The sequence below is a fragment of the Mobula hypostoma genome, chromosome 19, assembly GCF_963921235.1.
Source record: "Mobula hypostoma chromosome 19, sMobHyp1.1, whole genome shotgun sequence".
Classification (NCBI taxonomy): Eukaryota; Metazoa; Chordata; class Chondrichthyes; order Myliobatiformes; family Myliobatidae; genus Mobula; species Mobula hypostoma.
In genome coordinates this window covers 4,215,093-4,236,252 of record NC_086115.1, presented here as the reverse complement: position 1 = coordinate 4,236,252, position 21,160 = coordinate 4,215,093, and the positions used below count along the sequence as shown (strand labels likewise).

At 43.6% G+C, this 21,160-nt stretch overlaps 1 protein-coding gene across 1 annotated transcript in view; it reads left to right on the top strand.

Annotated features, from left to right (window-relative positions):
• The window catches only part of LOC134358777 (VPS10 domain-containing receptor SorCS1-like), a 1,326,002-nt gene that overhangs the window by 1,230,077 nt on the left and 74,765 nt on the right, over positions 1–21,160 (top strand). The window contains exon 18 of the mRNA XM_063071254.1: positions 913–1,084. Within this exon, the coding sequence (XP_062927324.1) occupies positions 913–1,084 (172 nt within the window). The remainder of the gene's footprint in view (positions 1–912; positions 1,085–21,160) is intronic.

The following is a 21,160-nucleotide window of genomic DNA, read 5'->3' as shown; positions in this document are numbered from 1 at the left end:
ATTTCAGGGTGAATTTGGTCATATTATGATCTCTTACCCCTAAGGGTTCTTTTACCTTAAGCCCTCTAATCAATTCCCATTCATTGCACAAAACCCAATCCAGATTCATTGATCCTGTACTTGGCTCATCCACAAACTGCTCTAAAAAGCCATCTCATAGGCACCTTAGAAATTCCCTCTCCTGTGATCCAGCACCAATCTGATTTCCCCAATCTACCTACATGTTGAAGTCCCCCATGACTATTGTAACATGGTCCTTTTGGCGTGCATTTTCTATCTCCCGTTGTAATTTGTCAGCCACATCCTTACTCCTGTTTGGGGGTCCGTATACAACTCCTATCAGGGTCTTTTTACCCTTGCTGTTCCTTATCTCTGTCCACAATAATTCAACACCTTCTGACCCTATGTCACCTCTTTCTAATGATTTGATTTCATTTTATACCAACAGAGCAACACTGCATCCTCTACCTTCCTGCCTATCCTTTTGATACAATGTGTATTCTTACAACTTCCAGCTATAATCTTTCAGCCATGTACTGGTCACTTAATGCAAGACATTTTCTAATTCCCACTCCCTTCCATTGTAGATGTAAGATTTATGTTCCTTTTGGATTGTTATTCAGACAACTGATCACTGCAATAAGATCCTCGTGTATTCTATGTCCATTTTAGTCATGCTGTTTTGGTTACGGGCATGCTAGGTTGGAGCCAGAAGTGTGGCGACATTCACGTGCTGCACAATCCTTGGACTCTTTTGGTTATTCGTTCAAACGATGCAATTCACTGTATGTTTCAATGTACATGTAATAAATGTAATCTTTAAAATATTTCTCTTTAAAATCTTTCTCTTAAATCACAACTGCGCATGGGACTATTAGGAGTCTCATTTGATGTGGTTTTAACTGTATGCAGGTACCGGAAGGTTGGTGCCAATAATTGCACTGATGGCGTCTGGGATCAGTACATAGCCAAGCAACATCAGTGCTCCAACCGACCTCCACGAGGTCTGCACCTCGTCACCAGCGACGGCAGACTAGCCACGATGTCAGAACAGAACGTCACCTTCATTGCCCATCTGGAAGAGGTGAGTCATCCTGAGGCAGTACTTCTGATCAATGTGAGTAGTTTTAGTCACATCTCTGATGGAAGAACATATAGTGTTAGCTGAAGGTCAAAGCCAAGCCATTCACAGGCATTGCAAAGAGCCTAAGGATATAAGAAGTAGGAGCAAGAATCGATCATACAGTCATAGAGTCATACAGCATGGAAACAGATCCTTTGGACCAACCAGTCAAAGCAAGATTTATTGATCCTTTGAGCCATTCATTAGGACCATTGTTCCATCTCCACTTTCCTGTCCCTTCCCTATAACCTAGGATTCCCTAAGCTCTTTTAGAAAAGGTAGAGCAGGAGGTAAAAGAGGACAGGAGCGTTGTACTAACAATCAAGGAAAATATCACGGCTGCACTCAAGGGAGACATAGTGAAGGAGTCAGACAGTGTAGAACTCAGGAATAAGAAGCATTCAATCACACTGATGGGATCATACTACACACCATCCAAAAGCCACCAGGACATTGAAAAACAGAAACGGAAATGTATAAAAATAATAGGGTTGTTGTCTTGAGGTATTTCAAATTTCCTATTATATACTTCTTAGTGCAAGGGGTGTAGATGGGGCAGAGTTTGTTAAGTGTATCCAGAAAGGTTTCCTAAATCAATAGAAGGACAGGAAGGATGTAGATGGAAAGGTAATAGAACCTTGAATATCCATCGAGGTGATGAATTTAGTCAAGAAGAAAATGGAAAACTATCCAAAGCTTGGGAAGTTAGGATCAAATGAAGCAATTGAGGAGTATAAGGAAGACCTTAAGAAAGGAATTAACAAAGCCAGGAGGGGACATGAAAGGTCCTTGGCAAGTAGGATTAAGGTGAAAACCAAAGCATTCACAACATGCATCAGGAGAAAAAGAATAACTAGGGAGATGATGGGACCATTCAGTGATAAAGGGAGGGAAATTTGCTTGGATGCAGAGAATATGAATGAAGTACTTAATGAGTATTTTGCTTCAGTATTTCCAAGGAAAAGGATGTGGAGGACCAGGAGATCAGTGCTGAGCGTATAAATACTTTAGGGTGTTTCGAGGTCAAGGAGGAGGAAGTGTTGGACCTCCTAATAAGTATTAAGATGGATAAGTCCCCACGGCCTGATGGGATTTACCCCAGGTTTTTGAAAGAGGCAAGGGACAAGATTGCTGGGGCCCTAACCAGTATCTTCATGTCCTCTCCAGGCACAGGCGAGATTCCAGAGGACTGGTGAGTCGCTAATGTTGTACCTCTATTTAAGAAGGGATCAAGGGAACTGAGTCAATTGTAGAGAAATTGCAAGAGAAAATTCTTAGGGATAGGATAAATGAGTACTTGGAAACCCATGGCCTAATTAGGAAGAGTCAGCATGGCTTTGTGCAGGGCAGGTCATATCTTACCAACATGGTTGAGTTTTTGACAAGGTGACGAGAAAGATTGATGAGGATAGGCCAGTGAATGCTGTCTACATGGATTTTAGCTGTTTGTTAAAGTCCATCATGGTAGGCTAAAACTGAAAATTAAGATGCATGGGGTACGCAGTGAATTGGCTGTTTGAATTCAGAACTGGCTTGCACATAGAAGACAGAGGGTGGTGGCTGAAGGGACTAAGACAAGCTAGAAATCGGTAATTAGTGGTGTTCCACAGGGATCTGTGCTGGGACCCCTCCTGTTTGTGATGTACATAAATGACCTGGAGAAAGTGGGGATGGGTGGGTTAGTAAGTTTGCAGATGATACCAAGATTGGTGGAACTGTGGATAGTGTAGAAGACTGGCAAAGAATGCAGCACCATATAGATCAGTTGCAAATATGGGCAGACAAATGGCAAATGGAGTTTAACCCAGATAAATGAGAGGTTTAGCACTTTGGTATGCTAAATGCAAGGAGACAATACACTGCTATGGGCAAGGTCCTAGACAGTGTTGCTGAGCAGAGAGATATTGGAATCCAAGTTTATAGCTCCCTAGCTCAATAAAGTGGTTAAGAAGCTTTCCAGAAAGCTTATGGAGTCCTGCTGAAAGGTCTCTGCCTGAAATGTCAACTGTACTCTTTTCCATCGATGCTGTTATGTTGCAACCTTTTAACTCTCTAGTTAGTCACATCTGGAGTATTGCTTACAGTTCTAGTTACCCCAATATAGAAAGGATGTTGAGGCTTTGGAGAGGATGCAGAAGAGGATTTACCAGGATGACTGGTTTAGAGGGCATGTGCTATCAAGAGAGGCTGGATAAACTTGGGTTGTTTTCTTCGGAGCATCAGAGGCTGAGGGGAGATCTGAGGTTTATAAGATTATGAGAGGCATAGATAGAGTAGACAGGGAGTATCTGTTTCCCAGGGTTGAAATGTCTAATACCAGAGGGCATGCATTGAAGGTGCGAGGGGGTAGGTTCAAGGGGGATGCGAGGGGTAAGTTGTTTACTCATAGAGTTGTGTATCTACCCTTACACCCTCCTTCAGTGATGCCAGAATTTTGGTTCATCCCATTCATCCTCGCCCAAGTCAGACATCTATAGAGAGTGAACTAAAGGAAGCACTTAACATGCAGACTCATTCGCAAAAATGAATATGGTAGAAGGGTGAGCAACTTAATAATTTAGTTCTTTGATGTGCAGTATGCATTTTTATTAAAGGAAATGGAGTGAAATTTTTGATTGATACATTGACAGAAAGAGAAAGCAGGTATGCTACCCACGGCCTATTAAGTGAACACACTTCTGAAATGAATATTTTACTGGCAGTTCCCAGTTCAGTGTTCCCTTGTTAGAGCTGACAAATGTCTGATTAAAAATCAAAACTATAAAATGTGATGTATCTCGACACAGTCCAAGTACAATAAAACTCCTATGATCTACAATATGATTTTTCAAAAAATCTTGATGGTTCAGTTTCTGCCCACCTGCTTCTGCACCACAGGGAAGGAACGTTGAGGGAACGTCGACTCAGACCACGAGAGGCCTGCATCGGGCATTTTCATGCCTTACAAGGCGCAGATTGGAAGTCTGTTGGGGGGCGCCACTCCTCCCACAGACACTAGAGCAATGTTAAGTGCCTTGCTCAAGGACACAAACACGCTGCCACAGCTGAGGCTCGAACTAGCAACCTTCAGATCACTAGACGAACGCCTTAACCACTTGGTCACGTGCACCACAAATGCAAGAAATTCTGTACATGTTGGAAATCTTGAGTAACAAACACAATAATGCTGGAGGAATTCAGCAAGTCAGGCGGCATCTGGTTCACTGGAAATGTTATACTTCTGAGTGGCTTCTTAAAAAAGGAGGACTAAAATTGTATTACAGAATTAATTCAGTCGCCCAAAAAACTCTGTCAGTCAATAGCAACACTGAAGTTGTGGCAGTGCTGTACTGTTATTCCATGTTAGACATGTACGTTTACAGTTGTACAAATGTATGCACATACATACGACCATTAGTACCCTGTGGGGTATGAGGCCGCCAGCTACCCTCACCTGGTTTAGTCTGCCCGCCAAACCGGTGTACTGGGGTGTAGTGGCTGTGGCATACAAACAGCTGCTTGGAGCCAGAGGTGAGAGGTGAGTGTCCGGTGGGAACCAGAAGTGAGTGAGCTGCCCCAGAATGGACATGACAAGCCCCTTCACTAGAGGTGCTACCCCTCCTTGGACACATCCGGACAGGGCATCAATTTCGGCCAGTCAGCTGAGCCTGTATTCCAAATGAGAGGAAGATTAATGAACGGGGATTTTAGCAAGATGGCCAAAGGAGGAGATGCTCAATAGCGTCTCAAAGAAAAGTGGAGAGGCCAAGCAGTTTAGGGTTTTGCAGGACACAAGAGATTAAGAAGGATGATTAAAGTGGCAGATTTTAAATACCTCCTTTAAGAAAAGTGGAGAGTCTGAGTGGTTTAGAGCTTTGAAGGACACAAAAGTAAACACCAAGAAGTTTTATAATATAATTTGCACACCAAGATCTATGATATTCCTGGTACGCTCTGTGTTATAATGTAAAATTCTGGTGCTCCAGAAGACTGCTGTATTTTATTTTGTACTATTTTGTACTTTTGTACATCACTGCTACTCACAGCATATAGCGAATGGCAGCAGGAATCTACAGTTAGGTTTCTCAGCAGGAGCTGAAATACTATTATGATTCCAGCAACAGTATTAAAGTTTTAACACAGCTCCATTCTACAGCAGGGAATGCCTTAGCCATGTCTCTAATAGTTACACCCTGCATCTGAAGATTGTGAATTCCAGTGCTACCCCAGAGAACTGAGCATTAAATGTGCACTGGCATTCCGCGCAGTGCTGAGGGGGTGCTATACTCTCGGAATCGCTCTTTCCATTAATCTCAGACCAAGGCCCCGTCTACACTTTCAGGTGGATGTTGCACCATTTCCGACAACATGGGAGGTATCCTTTAACCAACGTATCTAAAACGTATTTTACCGCATAGAAAGCAGACTAGGACAGCTCAATTCAGGTCCTTCATCCATGATACTGTGCTGACATTGCAACTGACTCTAAGATCAATCCACAAAGACTTCTAATTTTCTTTCATCCATGTTCCTAATACATCATCACACAATCCAATAGATCTTCCATTGGTTTCCTAATTCTGGTCAATTGGATTCACCAGACTGTTAATCCTGCCAGTTATACCTGGCCCAGCAAAACAATCCTTGTTCAAAGAAATCAGAGAAATATGGAAAGTCCTGAAGAAGTTTCTCAGCCTGAAACATCAACTGTTTGTTAATTTCCATAGATCCTGCCTGACCTGTTCCTCCAGCATTTGTGTATGTTGGTATGTAATTATCTGATACTATCCACATATTTTAGAACATAGAACATAGAACTGTACAGCACAGCATGCGTTGTTTGGCTCATGATGTTGTGCTGACATTTTAATGTGCTCTAAGATCAGTCTGACACCTCTGTCCTATGTAGCCCTCCATTTTTCTGACATCCATATGCTTATCTAAGAGTCTCTTAAATGTCCCTAATGTATCTGTCTCTGTCACCACCCCTGGCAGCATATTCCACACACCTACTATTCTCTATGTTTAAAAATAAAACTACCTCTGATGTCACTACTATACTTTCCTCCAATCACCTCAAAATAACGCCCTTTCATATTAATCATTTTCACTCCAGCAAAAAGAAACTGGCCATCCATTTAATCTCTGCCCCTTATATTATCTTGTACAACTCTATCGAGTTGCCGTTTATTCCCCTTTGCTCCAAAGAGAAAAGCCCTAGCTTGCTCAATATATCCTCATAGGACACTCAGCAAAGAAACTGAAAGTCCATAAGACATAGGACCAGAACTAGGCCACTTGGCCCATCAAGTATACTCCACTACTCTATCATGATTAATTTATTATCCCTCTCAACCCCATTCTCCTGCCTTTTCCCCGTGAACTTTGATGTAACCAAAAACTCATCAACCTCTGCTTTCAATACCCTCAATGACTTGGCCTCCACAGCCAGATGTGGCAGTGAGTTCCAGAGATTTCCACCCTCTAGCTTAAAGAAAAAATCCTTGTCATCTCTGTTGAGGCCTTTCAATATTTGATAGGTTTCACTGAGAACCCCCTCATTATTCTAAACTCCAGCGAGGACAGGTCCATCAAGCCCTTCTCATACATTAACTTTTTCATTCCCAGAATCATTCTTGTGAACCCCCTCTGGACCATCTCCAAAGCCAGCACATATTTTCTTAGGTAAGGGGCCCAAAACTGCTCACAGTACTCCGGTGCGAACTAACCAGTGCCTTATAGAGTCTCAACATCACATTCTTGCTCTTATATTCTAGTCCTCTTGAAACAGATGCTAAGATTGCATTTGGCTTCCTTACCACCAACTCAACCTGCAAGTTAACCTTTAGGGAATCGTGCACAAGGACTCCCAAGTCCCTTTGTACCTCTGATTTTTGATTTTTCTCCCCATTCAGAAAATAATCTACACCTTTATTCCATCTTTATTCCGAATGGCCTACTCCTGCACCTATTTTCTATGTTTCTATCTACCAAAGCACTTGACCATGCACTTCCTTGCACTTCCTTTCACTTCCTTCCAACCGGCAATTTTTTGCCTATTCTGCTCATCTGTTCAAGTCCTTTTACAGACTCCCTGCTTGCCCAACACTACCTGCCTCTCCACCTGTCTTTGTATTGTCCACAAACCTGTCCAGAGAGCCATCGATTTCATCATCCAGATCATTGACGTACACCAGAAGAAGAAGCAGAGCCCTTTGGAACCCCACTAGCCTCCGGCAACCAATCCAGAAAGGCTCCCTTTATTAGCCAATGCTCCATCCATGCTAGTAACTTTCCTGTAACACCCTGGGCTCTAATCTTGCTTAGAAGCCTTATGTGTGGGACCTTGTCAAAGATCTGAAGATCTAAGTACACTGATTATCCTTCGTCTATCCTGCTTGTTATTTCTTCAAAGAATTCCAACAGATTTGTCAGGCAAGATTTTCCACCAAAGAAACCTTGCTGACTTTGGCTTATTTTATCATGTGCCTCCAAGTACCCTGTGGTTGCAGGGTACTTGGACTCCAACATCTTCCCAACCACTGAGGTCAGGCTAACTGGCCGATAGTTTCCCTTCTTCTGCTTCCCTCCCTTCTTGAAGAGTGGAGTAATACTTATAATTTTCCAGTCCTCTAGAACAATATTAGACTCTATTGATTCTTGAAAGATCAGTGGCAGCTACATTTACACCTCATTTCTTTTTCTTGTCCTTTGCTAGTTAACTCTATTTACTATTAAACCAAGCAACATTCCGCTCCACAAACCGGATTCCCACAAAATGCCTTAAATCCAAATATGTACATTTGAAATATAGTTATTAATTACTTTCTTCAAATTGTCCCATGGCATCTTTTACATAAAATTGAAGTGACAAGTAATTTCTGAGTTAAAAATCTCATGCAAAGGATAGCATCAATAACTCACTCAATCTAGGTTTTCTTCATTGAATGACTAATATGCCAATATATCATTGAGTCAGCCTCAGAATACAAGGATGTCCCTTTAAAACAGAGATGAGGAGGAATTCCTTTCATCAGAGGGTGGTACATTTGTGGAATTCATTGCGACAGATGCCTGTGGAGGGCAAGTCATTTAAAGATGTGGATGATTGGTTCTTGGTTAGAAAGGGTGTCAAAGGTTACTGGGAGAAGGCAGCAGAATGGGATTGAGATGGATAATAAATCAGCCACGATGGAATGGTGGAGCAGACTCAATGGGCCGAACAGCCCAACTCTACTCCTTATGTCTTATGATAATTATTATTAAATTAATGCATTTTGGATAGGGTATCTTCCTGCTTTGCTCCTGAGCAAGAAGGTTTAAGCATCTCATCATCTGCCTTTACCTCCATGTCAATTGTTTCATTAACATAATATTTAATGTGCTCTTCCACATTAGATATATGAAATGGTCCAATTGTTATCACAAATACAAAATTTGCAGATGCTGAAAATCAAAGCAACACACACAAAATGCTGGAGCAACTCAGCAGACCAGGCAGCATCTATGGAAAAGAATAAACAATGGAAGTTTCAGGCCGAGACCTTTCATCAGGACTCAATTGTTATGGTATTTTCCTGGCAATGTGAGAGATCTATTTTGAACTGCAACCATCATATTAGATTCAATTATCTGATTGTTCTTTAATAACCCCACGTTTCAAAGCCTCTGAAATGGATTATTTTTTACGATTGGTTTCATCAACAAAGTACTAATGCTATGGATTTTCCAGCGGACAGATCTTTTCAGGGCTACATTAGCCTATCAGTTTACTATTTAATTCATGAGCCAGTTGCTTACTCTCCAGAGAGTGGCCAGCTTATGTTTAACATGGGGAAAGGGAACTGGAGATAGACTTGAAAAGGATAATTTTGCAGGGTTCTGCAGTAAAATGGGGGGGGGGGGGGGAGGAGGAGAAGACGTCTGATTACAAACCTAACTCAAAGCACCAGAAGAGGCCCAAAGCTCCAAATGGACATATTAATAATAAATCAATGTCCAAGAATTAGAATCACTTTTTGATTATTATGATGTAGTTTGTATTTTCCTTACCTTTTCATTTAAGCTATCCAGAGAGTGATGGCATCAGATGTTATACAACATCATGGATGCTACTTTGTGACATACGGTATTACCAACAATTACATTTTTTAATTCTTCTGCAAAGCGGTTGTGTATTGTCCATCTCTTATCACCTCAAGCTGAGTGACATACTCAGAGAGTTAACGTAGGTGCGTTTGTGAATCACATATATAACACCTGTGTAGCACTTTTCCTATCTCATGTGACTGGTCACTGCATTCTTTATGATAACAAACAAATTACATAGTACGACACTAGGTGTTAGTTGGCTATCAGAAGGAGGCAGTGAATAGAAAACACTCACATATGGAAGTAAGTTATGTTTATAACAATAACAATATATACAAAATATTTACAAGTAAGAACAATACAAAATTCCATCATTCTGTTTAGGTTCCAAAACCAGATATCAAATGAAACGAAATTCGTTGTTAGCTAGAATCAGTGAGTTTTATAGAAACATACAAACACAATACAGGCCCTTAAGCCCACAAAGTTGTGCTAAACATGACCCTACCTTAGAAATTACTAGGCTTACCTATAGCCCTCTATTTTCCTAAGCTCCATGTGCCTATCCAGAAGTCTCTTAAAAGACCCTATCGTATCCGCCTCCACCACTGTTGCCGGCAGCCCATTCCACGCACTCACCACTCTCTGAGTGAAAAAACTTACCCCTGACATCTCCTCTGTCCCTACTCCCCAGCACCTTAAACCTGTGTCCTCTTGTGGCAACCATTTCAGCCCTGGGAAAAAGCCTCTGACTATCCACACGATCAATGCCTCTCATCATCTTATACACCTCTATCCGGTCACCTCTCATCCTCCATCGCTCCAAGGAGAAAAGGCCGAGTTCACTCAACCTATTCTCATTAGACACGCTCCCCAATCCAGGCAACATTCTTGTAAATCTCCTCTGCACCCTTTCTATGGCTTCCACATCCTTCCTGTAGTGAGGTGACCAGAACTGAGCACAGTACACCAAGTGGGGTCTGAGCAGGGTCCAATATAGCTGCAACATTACCTCTCGACTCCTAAATTCAATTCCACGTTTGATAAAGGCCAATACACTGTATGCCTTCTTAACCACAGAGTCAACCTGCGCAGTTGCTTTGAGCGTCCTATAGACTCGGATCCCAAGATCCCTCTGATCCTCCACACTGCCAAGAGTCTTACCATTAATACTATATTCTGCCATCATATTTGACCTACCAAAATGAACCGCTTCACACTTATCTGGGTTGAACGCCATCTGCCACTTCTCAGCCCAGTTTTGCATCCTATCAATGTCCCGCTGTAACCTCTGACAGCCCTCCACACTATCCACAACACCTCCAACCTTTGTGTCATCAGCAAACTTACTAACCCATCCCTCCACTTCCTCATCCAGGTCATTTATAAAAATCACAAAGAGTAGGGGTCCCAGAACAGATCCCTGAGGCACTCCACTGGTAACCGACCTCCATGCAGAATATGACCCGTCCACAATCAATCTTTGCCTTCTGGGAGCAAGCCAGGTCTGGATCCACGAAGCAATGTCCCCTTGGATCCCATGCCTATTAACTTTCTCAATAAGCCTTGCATGGGGTACCTTATCAAATGCCTTGCTGAAATCCATATACACTACATCTACTGCTCTTCCTTCATCCTCAAAAAATTCAATCAGGCTTGTAAGGTGCGACCTACCCTTGACAAATCCATGTTGACTATTCCTAATCATATTATACCTCTCCAAATGTTCATAAATCCTGCCACTCAGGATCTTCTATATCAACTTACCAACCACTGAGGTAAGACTCACTGGTCTATAATTTCCTGGGCTATCTTTACTCCCTTTCTTGAATAAAGGAACATCATCCACAACGCTCCAATCCTCTGGAACCTCTCCCATCTCCACTGATGATGCAAAGATCATCACCAAAGGCTCAGCAATCTCCCCCCTCGCCTCCCTCAGTAGCCTAGGGTACATCTGATCTGGTCCTGACGACTTATCCAACTTGATGCTTTCCAAAAGCTCCAGCACATTCTCTTTCTTAATAGCTACATGCTCAAGCTTTTAAGTCTGCTGCAAGTCATCACTACAATCACCAAGATCCTTTTCCATAGTAAATACTGAAGTAAAGTATTCATTATGTACCTCTGTTATTTCCATACATACTTTCCCACTGTCACACTTGATAGGTCCTACTCTTTCACATCTTATCCTCTTGCTCTTCACATACTTGCAGAATGCCTTGGGGTTTTCCTTAATCCTGCCTGCCAAGGCCTTCTCATGGCCCCTTCTGGCTCTGCTAATTTCCTTCTTAAACTCCTTCCTATTAGCCTTATAATCTTCTAGATCTCTAACATTTCCTAGCTCTCTGAACCTTTTGTAAGCTTTTCTTTTCTTCTTGACTAGATTTGTTACAGCCTTTGTACACCATGGTTCCTGTACTCTATCATAACCTCCCTGTCTCTTTGGAATGTATCTTTGCAGAACTCCACACAAATATCCTCTGAACATTTGCCACATTTCTTCCATACTTTTCCCTGAGAACATCTGTTTGCAATTTAAGCTTCCGATTTCCTTCCTGATAGCCTCATAATTCTCCTTACTCCCATTAAACACTTTTCTAACTTCTCTGTTCCTATCTCCCTCCAGTGCTATTGTAAAGGAGACAGAATTATGATCACTATCTCCAAAATGCTCTCCCACTGAGAGACCTGACACCTGACCAGGTTCATTTCCCAATACCAAATCAAGTACAGACTCTCCTCTTGTAGGCTTATCTACATATTGTGTCATGAAATCTACCTGAACACACCAAACAAGCTCCACCCTATCTAAGCCCCTTGCTCTAGGGAGATGCCAATCGATATTTGGTAAATTAAAATCTCCCATCATGACAACTCTGTTATTATTACACCTTTTTCCAGGATCTGTTTCCCTATCTGCTCCTCGATATCCCTGTTACTATTGGGCAGCTTATAAAAAAACACCCAGTAAAGTTATTTTAAAAACGCAAACAACAGGAATTCTGCAGATGCTGGAAATTCAAGCAACACACATAAAAGTTGCTGGTGCACGCAACATGCCAGGCAGCATCTCTAGGAAGAGGTGCAGTCGACGTTTCAGGCCAAGACCCTTCGTCAATACTAACTGAAGGAAGAGTGAGTAAGGGATTTGAAAGTTGGAGGGGGAGGGGGAGATCCAAAATGATAGGAGAAGACAGGAGGGGGAGGGATGGAGCCAAGAGCTGGACAGGTGATAGGCAAAAGGAATACGAGAGGATCATGGGACAGGAGGTCCGGGAAGAAAGACGGGGTGGGGGGGACCCAGAGGATGGGCAAGGGGTATATTCAGAGGGACAGAGGGAGAAAAAGGAGAGTGAGAGAAAGAATGTGTGTATAAAAATAAGTAACAGATGGGGTACAAGGGGGAGGTTGGGCATTAGCGGAAGTTAGAGAAGTCGATGTTCATGTTATCAGGTTGGAGGCTACCCAGACGGAATATAAGGTGTTGTTCCTCCAACCTGAGTGTGGCTTCATCTTTACAGCTATCTGGACTATTCCTCTTCTCACCCTGTCTCTTGCAAAAACGCCATCCCCTTCTCGCAATTCCTCCGTCTCCGCCGCATCTGCTCTCAGGATGAGGCTTTTCATTCTAGGACGAGGGAGATGTCTTCCTTTTTTAAAGAAAGGGGCTTCCCTTCCTCCACTATCAACTCTGCTCTTAAACGCATCTCCCCCATTTCACGTACATCTGCTCTCACTCCATCCTCCCGCCAACCCACTAGGAATAGGGTTCCCCTGGTCTTCACCTACCACCCCACCAGCCTCTGGGTCCAACATATTATTCTCCGTAACTTCCGCCACCTCCAACGGGATCCCACCACTAAGCACATCTTTCCCTCCCTCCCCTCTCTGCATTCCGCAGGGATCACTCCCTATGCAACTCCCTTGTCCATTCGTCCCCCCCCATCCCTCCCCACTGATCTCCCTCCTGGCACTTATCCGTGTAAGCAGAACAAGTGCTACGCATGCTCTTACACTTCCTCCCTTACCACCATTCAGGGCCCCAAACAGTCCTTCCAGATGAGGCTACACTTCACCTGTGAGTCGGCTGGGGTGACATACTGCGTCCGGTGCTCCCGATGTGGCCTTTTATATATTGGCGAGACCCGACGCAGACTGGGAGACCGCTTTGCTGAACATCTACGCTCTGTCCGCCAGAGAAAGCAGGATCTCCCAGTGGCCACACATTTTAATTCCACACCCCATTCCCATTCTGACATGTCTATCCACGGCCTCCTCTACTGCAAAGATGAAGCCACACTCAGGTTGGAGGAACAACACCTTATATTCCGTCTGGGTAGCCTCCAACCTGATGGCATGAACATCGACTTCTCTAACTTCCGCTAATGCCCCACCTCCCCCTCGTACCCCATCTGTTACTTATTTTTATGCACACATTCTTTCTCTCACTCTCCTTTTTCTCCCTCTGTCCCTCTGAATATACCTCTTGCCCATCCTCTGGGTCCACCCCCCCTTGTCTTTCTTCCCGGACCTCCTGTCCCATGATCCTCTCGTATCCCCTTTTGCCAATCACCTGTCCAGCTCTTGGCTCCATCCCTCCCCCTCCTGTCTTCTCCTATCATTTTGGATCTCCTCCTCCCCTTCCAACTTTCAAATCCCTTACTCACTCTTCCTTCAGTTAGTCCTGACGAAGGATCTCGGCCTGAAACGTCGACTGCACCTTTTCCTGGAGATGCTGCCTGGCCTCCTGCATTCACCAGCAACTTTTATGTATGTTGCAGTAAAGTTATTGACCCCTTTCTGTTCCTAACCTCCACCCACAGAAACTCCGTAGACAATCCCTCCATGACATCCACCTTTTCTGCAGCTGTGACACTATCTCTGATCAACAGTGCCATGCCCCCACTTCTTTTGCCTCCCTCCCTGTCCTTTCTGCAACATCTAAAACCCGGTACTTGAAGTAACCATTCCTGTCCCTGAGTCTCTGCAATGGCCACCACATCATATCTCCAAGCACAGATCCACGCTCTAAGCTCATGTGCTTTGTTCACAACACTCCTTGTGTTAAAATAGACGCATCTCAAACCTTCGGTCTGAGCACATCCCTTCTCTATCACCTGCCTATCCTCTCTCTCACACTGTCTACAAGCTTTCTCTATTTGTGAGCCAACTTCCTCTTCCCCAGTCTCTTCAGTTAGGTTCCCACCCCCCAATAATTCTAGTTTAAACTCTTCCCAGAAGCCTTAGCAAACCTCCCCGCCAGGATATTAGTCCCCCTGGGGTTCCAGTGCAACCCATCCTTTTTGTACAGGTCACACCTGCCCCAGAAGAGGTCCCAATGATTCAGAAATCTGAATCCCTGCCCCCTGCTCCAATCCCTCAGCCACGCATTTATCCTCCACCTCATTCTATTCCTATTCTCACTGTGACGTGGCACAGGCAGTAATCTCGAGATCCTGCTTCTCAACTCCCTGTACTCTTTTTTCAGGATCTCTTCCCTTTTCCTACCTATGTCATTGGTACCAATATGTACCACGACCGCTGGCTGTTCTCCCTCCCACCGCAGGATATCTTGGACGCGATCTGAAACATCCCGGACCCTGGCACCTGGGAGGCAAACTACCATCAGAATTTCTTTCCTGCGTCCACAGACCCCCTAACTATAGAGTCCACTATCACTACTGCCTTCCTCATCCTTTCCCTACCCTTCTGAGCCACAGACTCTGTGCTAGAGGCACTGCCACTGTCTCTTCCCCCAGGTAGGCTGTCCCCCACTAACAGTAGTCCAGTAGTTCTTATTGTCAAGGGGTACAGCCACAGGGGTATTCTCTAGTACCTGACTCCCCTTCCCCCTCCTGACTCTGACCCACTTGTCTGGTCTCCTGTGGCCCCCGTGTGACCACCTGCCTATAACTCCTTTCTGTCACCACCTCGCTCTCTCTGACCAGGCAAGGGTCATTGAGCTGCATCTCCAGTTCCCTAACTGGGTCACTTAGGAGCTGCAGCTCGACACACCTGCTGCAGGTGTGGCCGTCCGGGAGGCTGGGAGACTCCAAGACCTCCCACATCTGACACCAAGCACAGAAAACTGGCCTCACACACATTCTTCCTCCTTTTTGCAAATAACACTGGTAAACCTACCTCGCCTTGTCCTGTTACTGCCTTAGCCCGTTGAGCCAAAGCCTTATCACTGCACTGCCTGCTCCGAATGCTGCCCACTGGATTTGCCATTCTTTTTAAACCTTTCATGCTCTATTGGCTGACGTCACACGCCTGTGCAGTCTTGCCTTTCTTTTACCCCGAGTGTTAAAAACTGCCTTGGCTCCGAAAATCAGTCGTTCACTCACAGCCTTCTTGCTCCAAATCAAAAACCGTTGAAGATTCCTTGCCTTTTTATGGAATAACCTTTGTTACTGGATTTTCTCTAACTACTTAGAGCTAGTGTTATTCCCTATTTAAAGGTTTACAGACTAACAATGCCTTTCTATTTATCCCTAGTAAGTTAGGAACTAACTGAATTCCTATTCTTAAGTATTATGGTTAACTTCAGTTTCATTTCATGTCAGTATGTCTACAAATTCAAATTCAACACCAAAATATATGTATATATGTAGCTCATCTCCTTTCATGATAAATTCTGCAACATCACAACTTTTAAACAAAACAAATCTCATTCAGTATCTTACCAAAGTCTTTGCAAAAATAATAATTTCTTGCAGAAACTCAAATTCAGATCCTTCGAATAAAAATAAGCTTATACATCAAACTGTATTAAATCCTCTACATCATTAAATATTTTGTTGCTGGCTTGGTTCTTTGATCCTGGATAGCTCACCATATCTCATACACAAATTATATACTCGGAATTGTTTTATACCACCAAGTCCTAATTTCTGATTACATGGTAGAGATCTTGGGCACACATCTCTGCCAATATTGTCTTGTTATAGCTGTAAGACCATAAGATACAGGAGCAGAGGTAGGTCATTTGGCCCATCGAGTCTGCTCCGCCATTCAATCATGGGCTGATCCAATTCTTCCAGTCATCCCCACTCCCCTGCCTTCACCCCATACCCTTTGATGCCCTACTAATCAAGAACCTATCTATCTCTGCCTTAAATTCACCCAATGACTTGGCTTCCACAGCTGCTCATGGCAAAAAATTCCATGGATTTACCACCCTCTGACTAAAGTAATTTCTCTGCATCTCTGTTCGAAATGGACGTCCTTCAATCCTGAAGTCATGCCCTTTTGTCCTATACTCCCTACCATCGGAAATAACTTTGCCATATCTTATCTGTTCAGGCCTTTTAACATTCAAAATGTTTCTATGAGATCCCCCCTCACTCTCTTGAACTCCAGGGAATACTACCCAAGAGCTGCCAGACGTTCCTTAAACAGGAACCCTTTCATTCCTGGAATCATTCTCGTGAATCTTCTCAGAGCCCTCTCCAGTGTCAGTATATCCTTCCTAAAATAAGGAGCCTAAAATGGCACACAGTACTCGAAGTGTGGTCTCAAAAGTGCCTTATAGAGCCTCAACATTCACATCCCTGTTCTTGTATTCTATATCTCTAGAAATGAATGCCAACATTGCATTCACCTGGAGGTTAACCTTCAGGGTATCTTGCACAAGGACTCCAAAGTCGTTTTGCATCTCTGTATTTTGAATTCTCTCCTCATCTAAATAATAGTCTACTTGTATATTTCTTCCACCAAAGTGCATGACCATACACTTTCCAACATTGCATTTCATTTGTCACTTCTTTGCCCATTCCCCTAAACTATCTAAGTCTCTCTGTTTCCTCAACACTAGCTGCTCCTCCACCTATCTTTGTATCATCAGCAAATTTAGCCACAAATCCATTAATGCCATAGACCATATCATAGACATACATTGTAAACAGCAGCGGTCCCATCACCAACCCCTGTAGAACATCACTGGTTACCGGCAGACAGCCAGAATAGGATCTCTTTATTCCCCTCTCTGTTTTCTGCCAATCAGCCAGTGCTCCACCCAGGCTAGTAACTTTCCTGTAATTCCATGGGCTTTTATCTTGCTAAGCAGCCTCATGTGCAGCACCTTGTCAAAGGCCTTCTGAAAATCCAAGTACACCACATCTACTGCATCTCCTTTGTCTACACTGCTTGTAATTTCCTCAAAAAATGCAGTAGGTTAGTCAGGCAGGATTTTCCTTTCAGGAAACCATGCTGGCTATAGCCTATCTTGTCATGTACCTCCAGGTATTCCATAATCTCATCCCTAACAATCGATTCCAACTACTTCCCAGCCAGTGATGTCAAGCTAACAGGTCTATAGTTTCCTTTCTGCTGCCTCCCACCCTTCTTAAATAGTGGACTAACATTTGCAATTTTCCAGTCATCCAGTACAATGCCAAAATCCATCGATTCTTGAAAGATCATTGTTAATGCCTCTGCAATTTCTCCAGCTACTTTCTTCAGAACCCAAGGGTGCAGTCCATCAAGTCCAGGAGATTTACCCACCCTCAGACCATTAAGCTTCCTGGGCACCTTCTCAGTCATAATTTTCACTGCACATACTTAATTTCACTGCACAAACTTTACTTCCCTGACACTCTTGACTGTCCGATATACTGCAGATATCTTCCACTCTGAAGACTGATGCAAAATACGCATTCAGTTCCTCTGCCATCTCTGTGTCTTACATTACAGTATATCCAACGTCATTTTCTATTGGTCCTATATCTACCCTCAACTCTCCTTTACCCTTTAGATACTTAAAAAAAGCTTTTAGTATCTTCTTTGATATTGGTCACCTGCTTCCTTTCACAATTTATCTTTTCCTTCCTAATGACCTTCTTAGTTTCCTTCTGTGAGTTTTTAAAAGCTTCCCAATCCTCTACCTTCCCACTAGCTTTGGCTTCCTTGTATGCCCTCTCTTTTGCTTTTACTTTGGTTCTGGCTTCACTTGTCAGCCATGGTAGTGTCCTTCTTCCATTCGAAAATTTCTTCTTATTTGGAATATATCTGTCTTGCACTTTCCTCATTTTTCGCAGAAACTCCAGCCATTGCTGCTCTGCTGTCCTTCCTGCTAGTGTCCCTTTCCATTCAACTTTGGCCAGTTGCCCTCTCATGCCATTGTAATTTCCCTTATTCCACTGAAATACCGACATATTGGAATTTAGTTTCTCCTTCTCAAATTTCAAAGTGAACTCGCTCATATTATGATCACTGTTCCCTGAGGGTTCCTTAACCTTAAGCTCTCCAGATCATCACACAACACCCAATCCAGCATAGCTGATCCCCTAGTGAGCTCAACAACAAGCTGTTCTAACATGCCACCCCTTAGACATTCTACAAATACTCTCCCTTGAGGACCAGTACTTGTCTGGTTTTCCCAATCCACTTTCATGTTAAAATCCCTAATGATTATCATAACACTGCCCTTTTGACGTGCCTTTTCTGTCTCCTGCTGTAATTTGTAATCTGTTTGGAGGCCTGTGTACAACTGCCATTAGGGTCCTTTTATCCTCACCATTTCTTAACTCAACTCATAGAAACTCTACACCTTCTGATCCTATGTCATCTCTTTTCAATGATTTAATATTATTTCTTATACACAGGGCCACACCACCCCTCTGCCTACTAACCTATCTTTTCAATACACCGTATATCCTTGGACATTCAGCTCCCAATGGCAGCCATCCTTTAGCCAAGTTTCAGAGATGGCCCCAACGTCATTTGCAAATCTGTAGCTGAATTTCAATATTGTCCATTTTATTTCTTATGCTGCGTGCATTCAAATGTAACACTTTCAGTCCAATATTTGTTGCTTTCAGTTGTAAATCATGCCACTGGCTGTGATAATGCCTCATCGCCTGCCTGTCCTTCCTTTCGTCTCTGTTGCACACTATCTTTGATTTATTTCTGCTTTCCCCTTCCTCAGCCCTGTCACTCTGGTTCCCATCCCCCTGTCAAGTTCATTTAATCCCTCCCTAACAGCTCTATAAAACTTACCTGCTAGGACATTGGACCCCTTTGGGTTCAGGTGTAACCCAGAGTTTTTGTACAGTTTGTACCTTCCCCAGGAGAGGCTCCAATGATCCAGGAACCCGAAGCCCTGCCCCCTACTCCAGTCTCTCAGCCATGCGTTAATATGTCTGATCATGCTATTCTTGCGCTTATTAGCATGTGGCACAGGCAGCAATCCTGAGGTTACTGCCCTGGAGGTCCTGCTTTTCAGCTTCCTACCCAACTCCCTGAATCCTCTCTTCAGAACCTCTTCCCTTTTTCTACCAACATGTACCAAGACTTCTGGCTGTACACCCTCTACGTTCTGAATATCCTACACCCGATCTGAGACATCCCGTACCCTGGCACCTGGGATACAACACACTATGCGGATATCTCAGTCAGGCTGACAGAACCTCCTGTCTGTTCCCCTCACTATGGAATCCCCTATGAATACCGCATTCCTCATCTTCTTCTCTCCCTTTTGCACCACAGAACCAGGCTCAGTGTCAGAGACCCAATCGCCGTGGTCGTCCTCTATCGGTCATCCCCCTGAAAAGCATCCAAAATGAGATAACAATTACTGAGGGGGATAGCCACAGGGGTGCTCTCTACTATCTGAGCTCTTCCTTTAACTTCCCTGACAGTCACCCACTTATCTAACTCCTGCAGCCTCGGGGTGACTAACTTCCTATAGCTCCTCCCTATCTCCTGCTCACTTTCGCTAGTAAGCTGCAGGTCATCATGGTCACTATTATCCCTAACACAGTCTCTCAGGAGCTGCATCTCGGTGTACCTGGCGCAGATGTGGCCATCTGGGAGACTGGAAGATTCCTAGGTTTCCCACATTTGACACCCAGAGCAAAGTACTAACTCTACAGACATGCTCTCTATTCCTCAAAAAATGCAAGGAGAAAATGAAGTACACTTACCCACTTACCTCGCCGAAGCCTGAATAAGCCAAAGCCCTACCATTCTGACTCAGACCACTCTGTCGATGACCGCTCCGCTAGGCAGTGTCTCCCTTTAATGCCTCCTCTCTCGTAGCCCTCCAATTCACGTTGGTTTGCCGGTTATAGCCAAGTTCCCCTGAAGCTTTCCCCTTTTAAACTTCGCTCCCGGACCTATGCGCTGCCTCCTCTCTCGTAGCTCTCCAACTCATGATAGGTGTGCCGGTTATAGTCCAATAGTAGCTTCAACAGATCTTTTATCGCTATTGTCTTTCCTCCAGGGGTTTCACCCCGAGGTTTTTAAGTAAGTAGGGTAGAGATACTCACTCTAATTCCAGATTTAACAGTTTATATCTTTAGTTTCTGATAGTTTCCTGTGCTTCTATCTCTTGTCCACGCTCGCACCACCCACACCTCGATCTACCATTGCTTTGTTTTCCAAGTTCTCTTTTTTAAAAAAAAATTTGGTTGACCTCGTTTTTATCCATCCACAGGTGGAGCTTTCTAACATTACATCTTTGGGTTTAATTAACCTAGGTTACACATATTATAAGCCAGATTCTGTAAAGACAGATCATGCAAGGATATTAATGAGTCCCAGGACTTCCATGAGAATGGTTCATGGTCACTATTATTAATGCTAGATTTTTTTTATTACACACTTATTTGGGCAACTGCCCATGGTGGGATTTGGACTCACAACTTTGAGCCCTTGAATTGCTCATCTAAAATGTACAATGTGGTAGTGACATTGTTACGTTTCTGGTTCTATGTTGGGTCTGGTGATAAGAACTGGATTTTCTCAAATACATGGCAATTACTGAATTCTAACCACAACACTAGGCTATGACCATGGCCATGTCACCTTGCACCAGCAGTACCACTGTGTGGCATGGAATAGCATATTTCTTATTTGTTGTGCAATCTGCATAAATCAGTTGCTATGCTTTCTCTGCCAGTTCTCTTCAAGAGTTCTGGGTACAATATCAGAACCTGTTCAGGAGACAGAAGTGCCAATTTG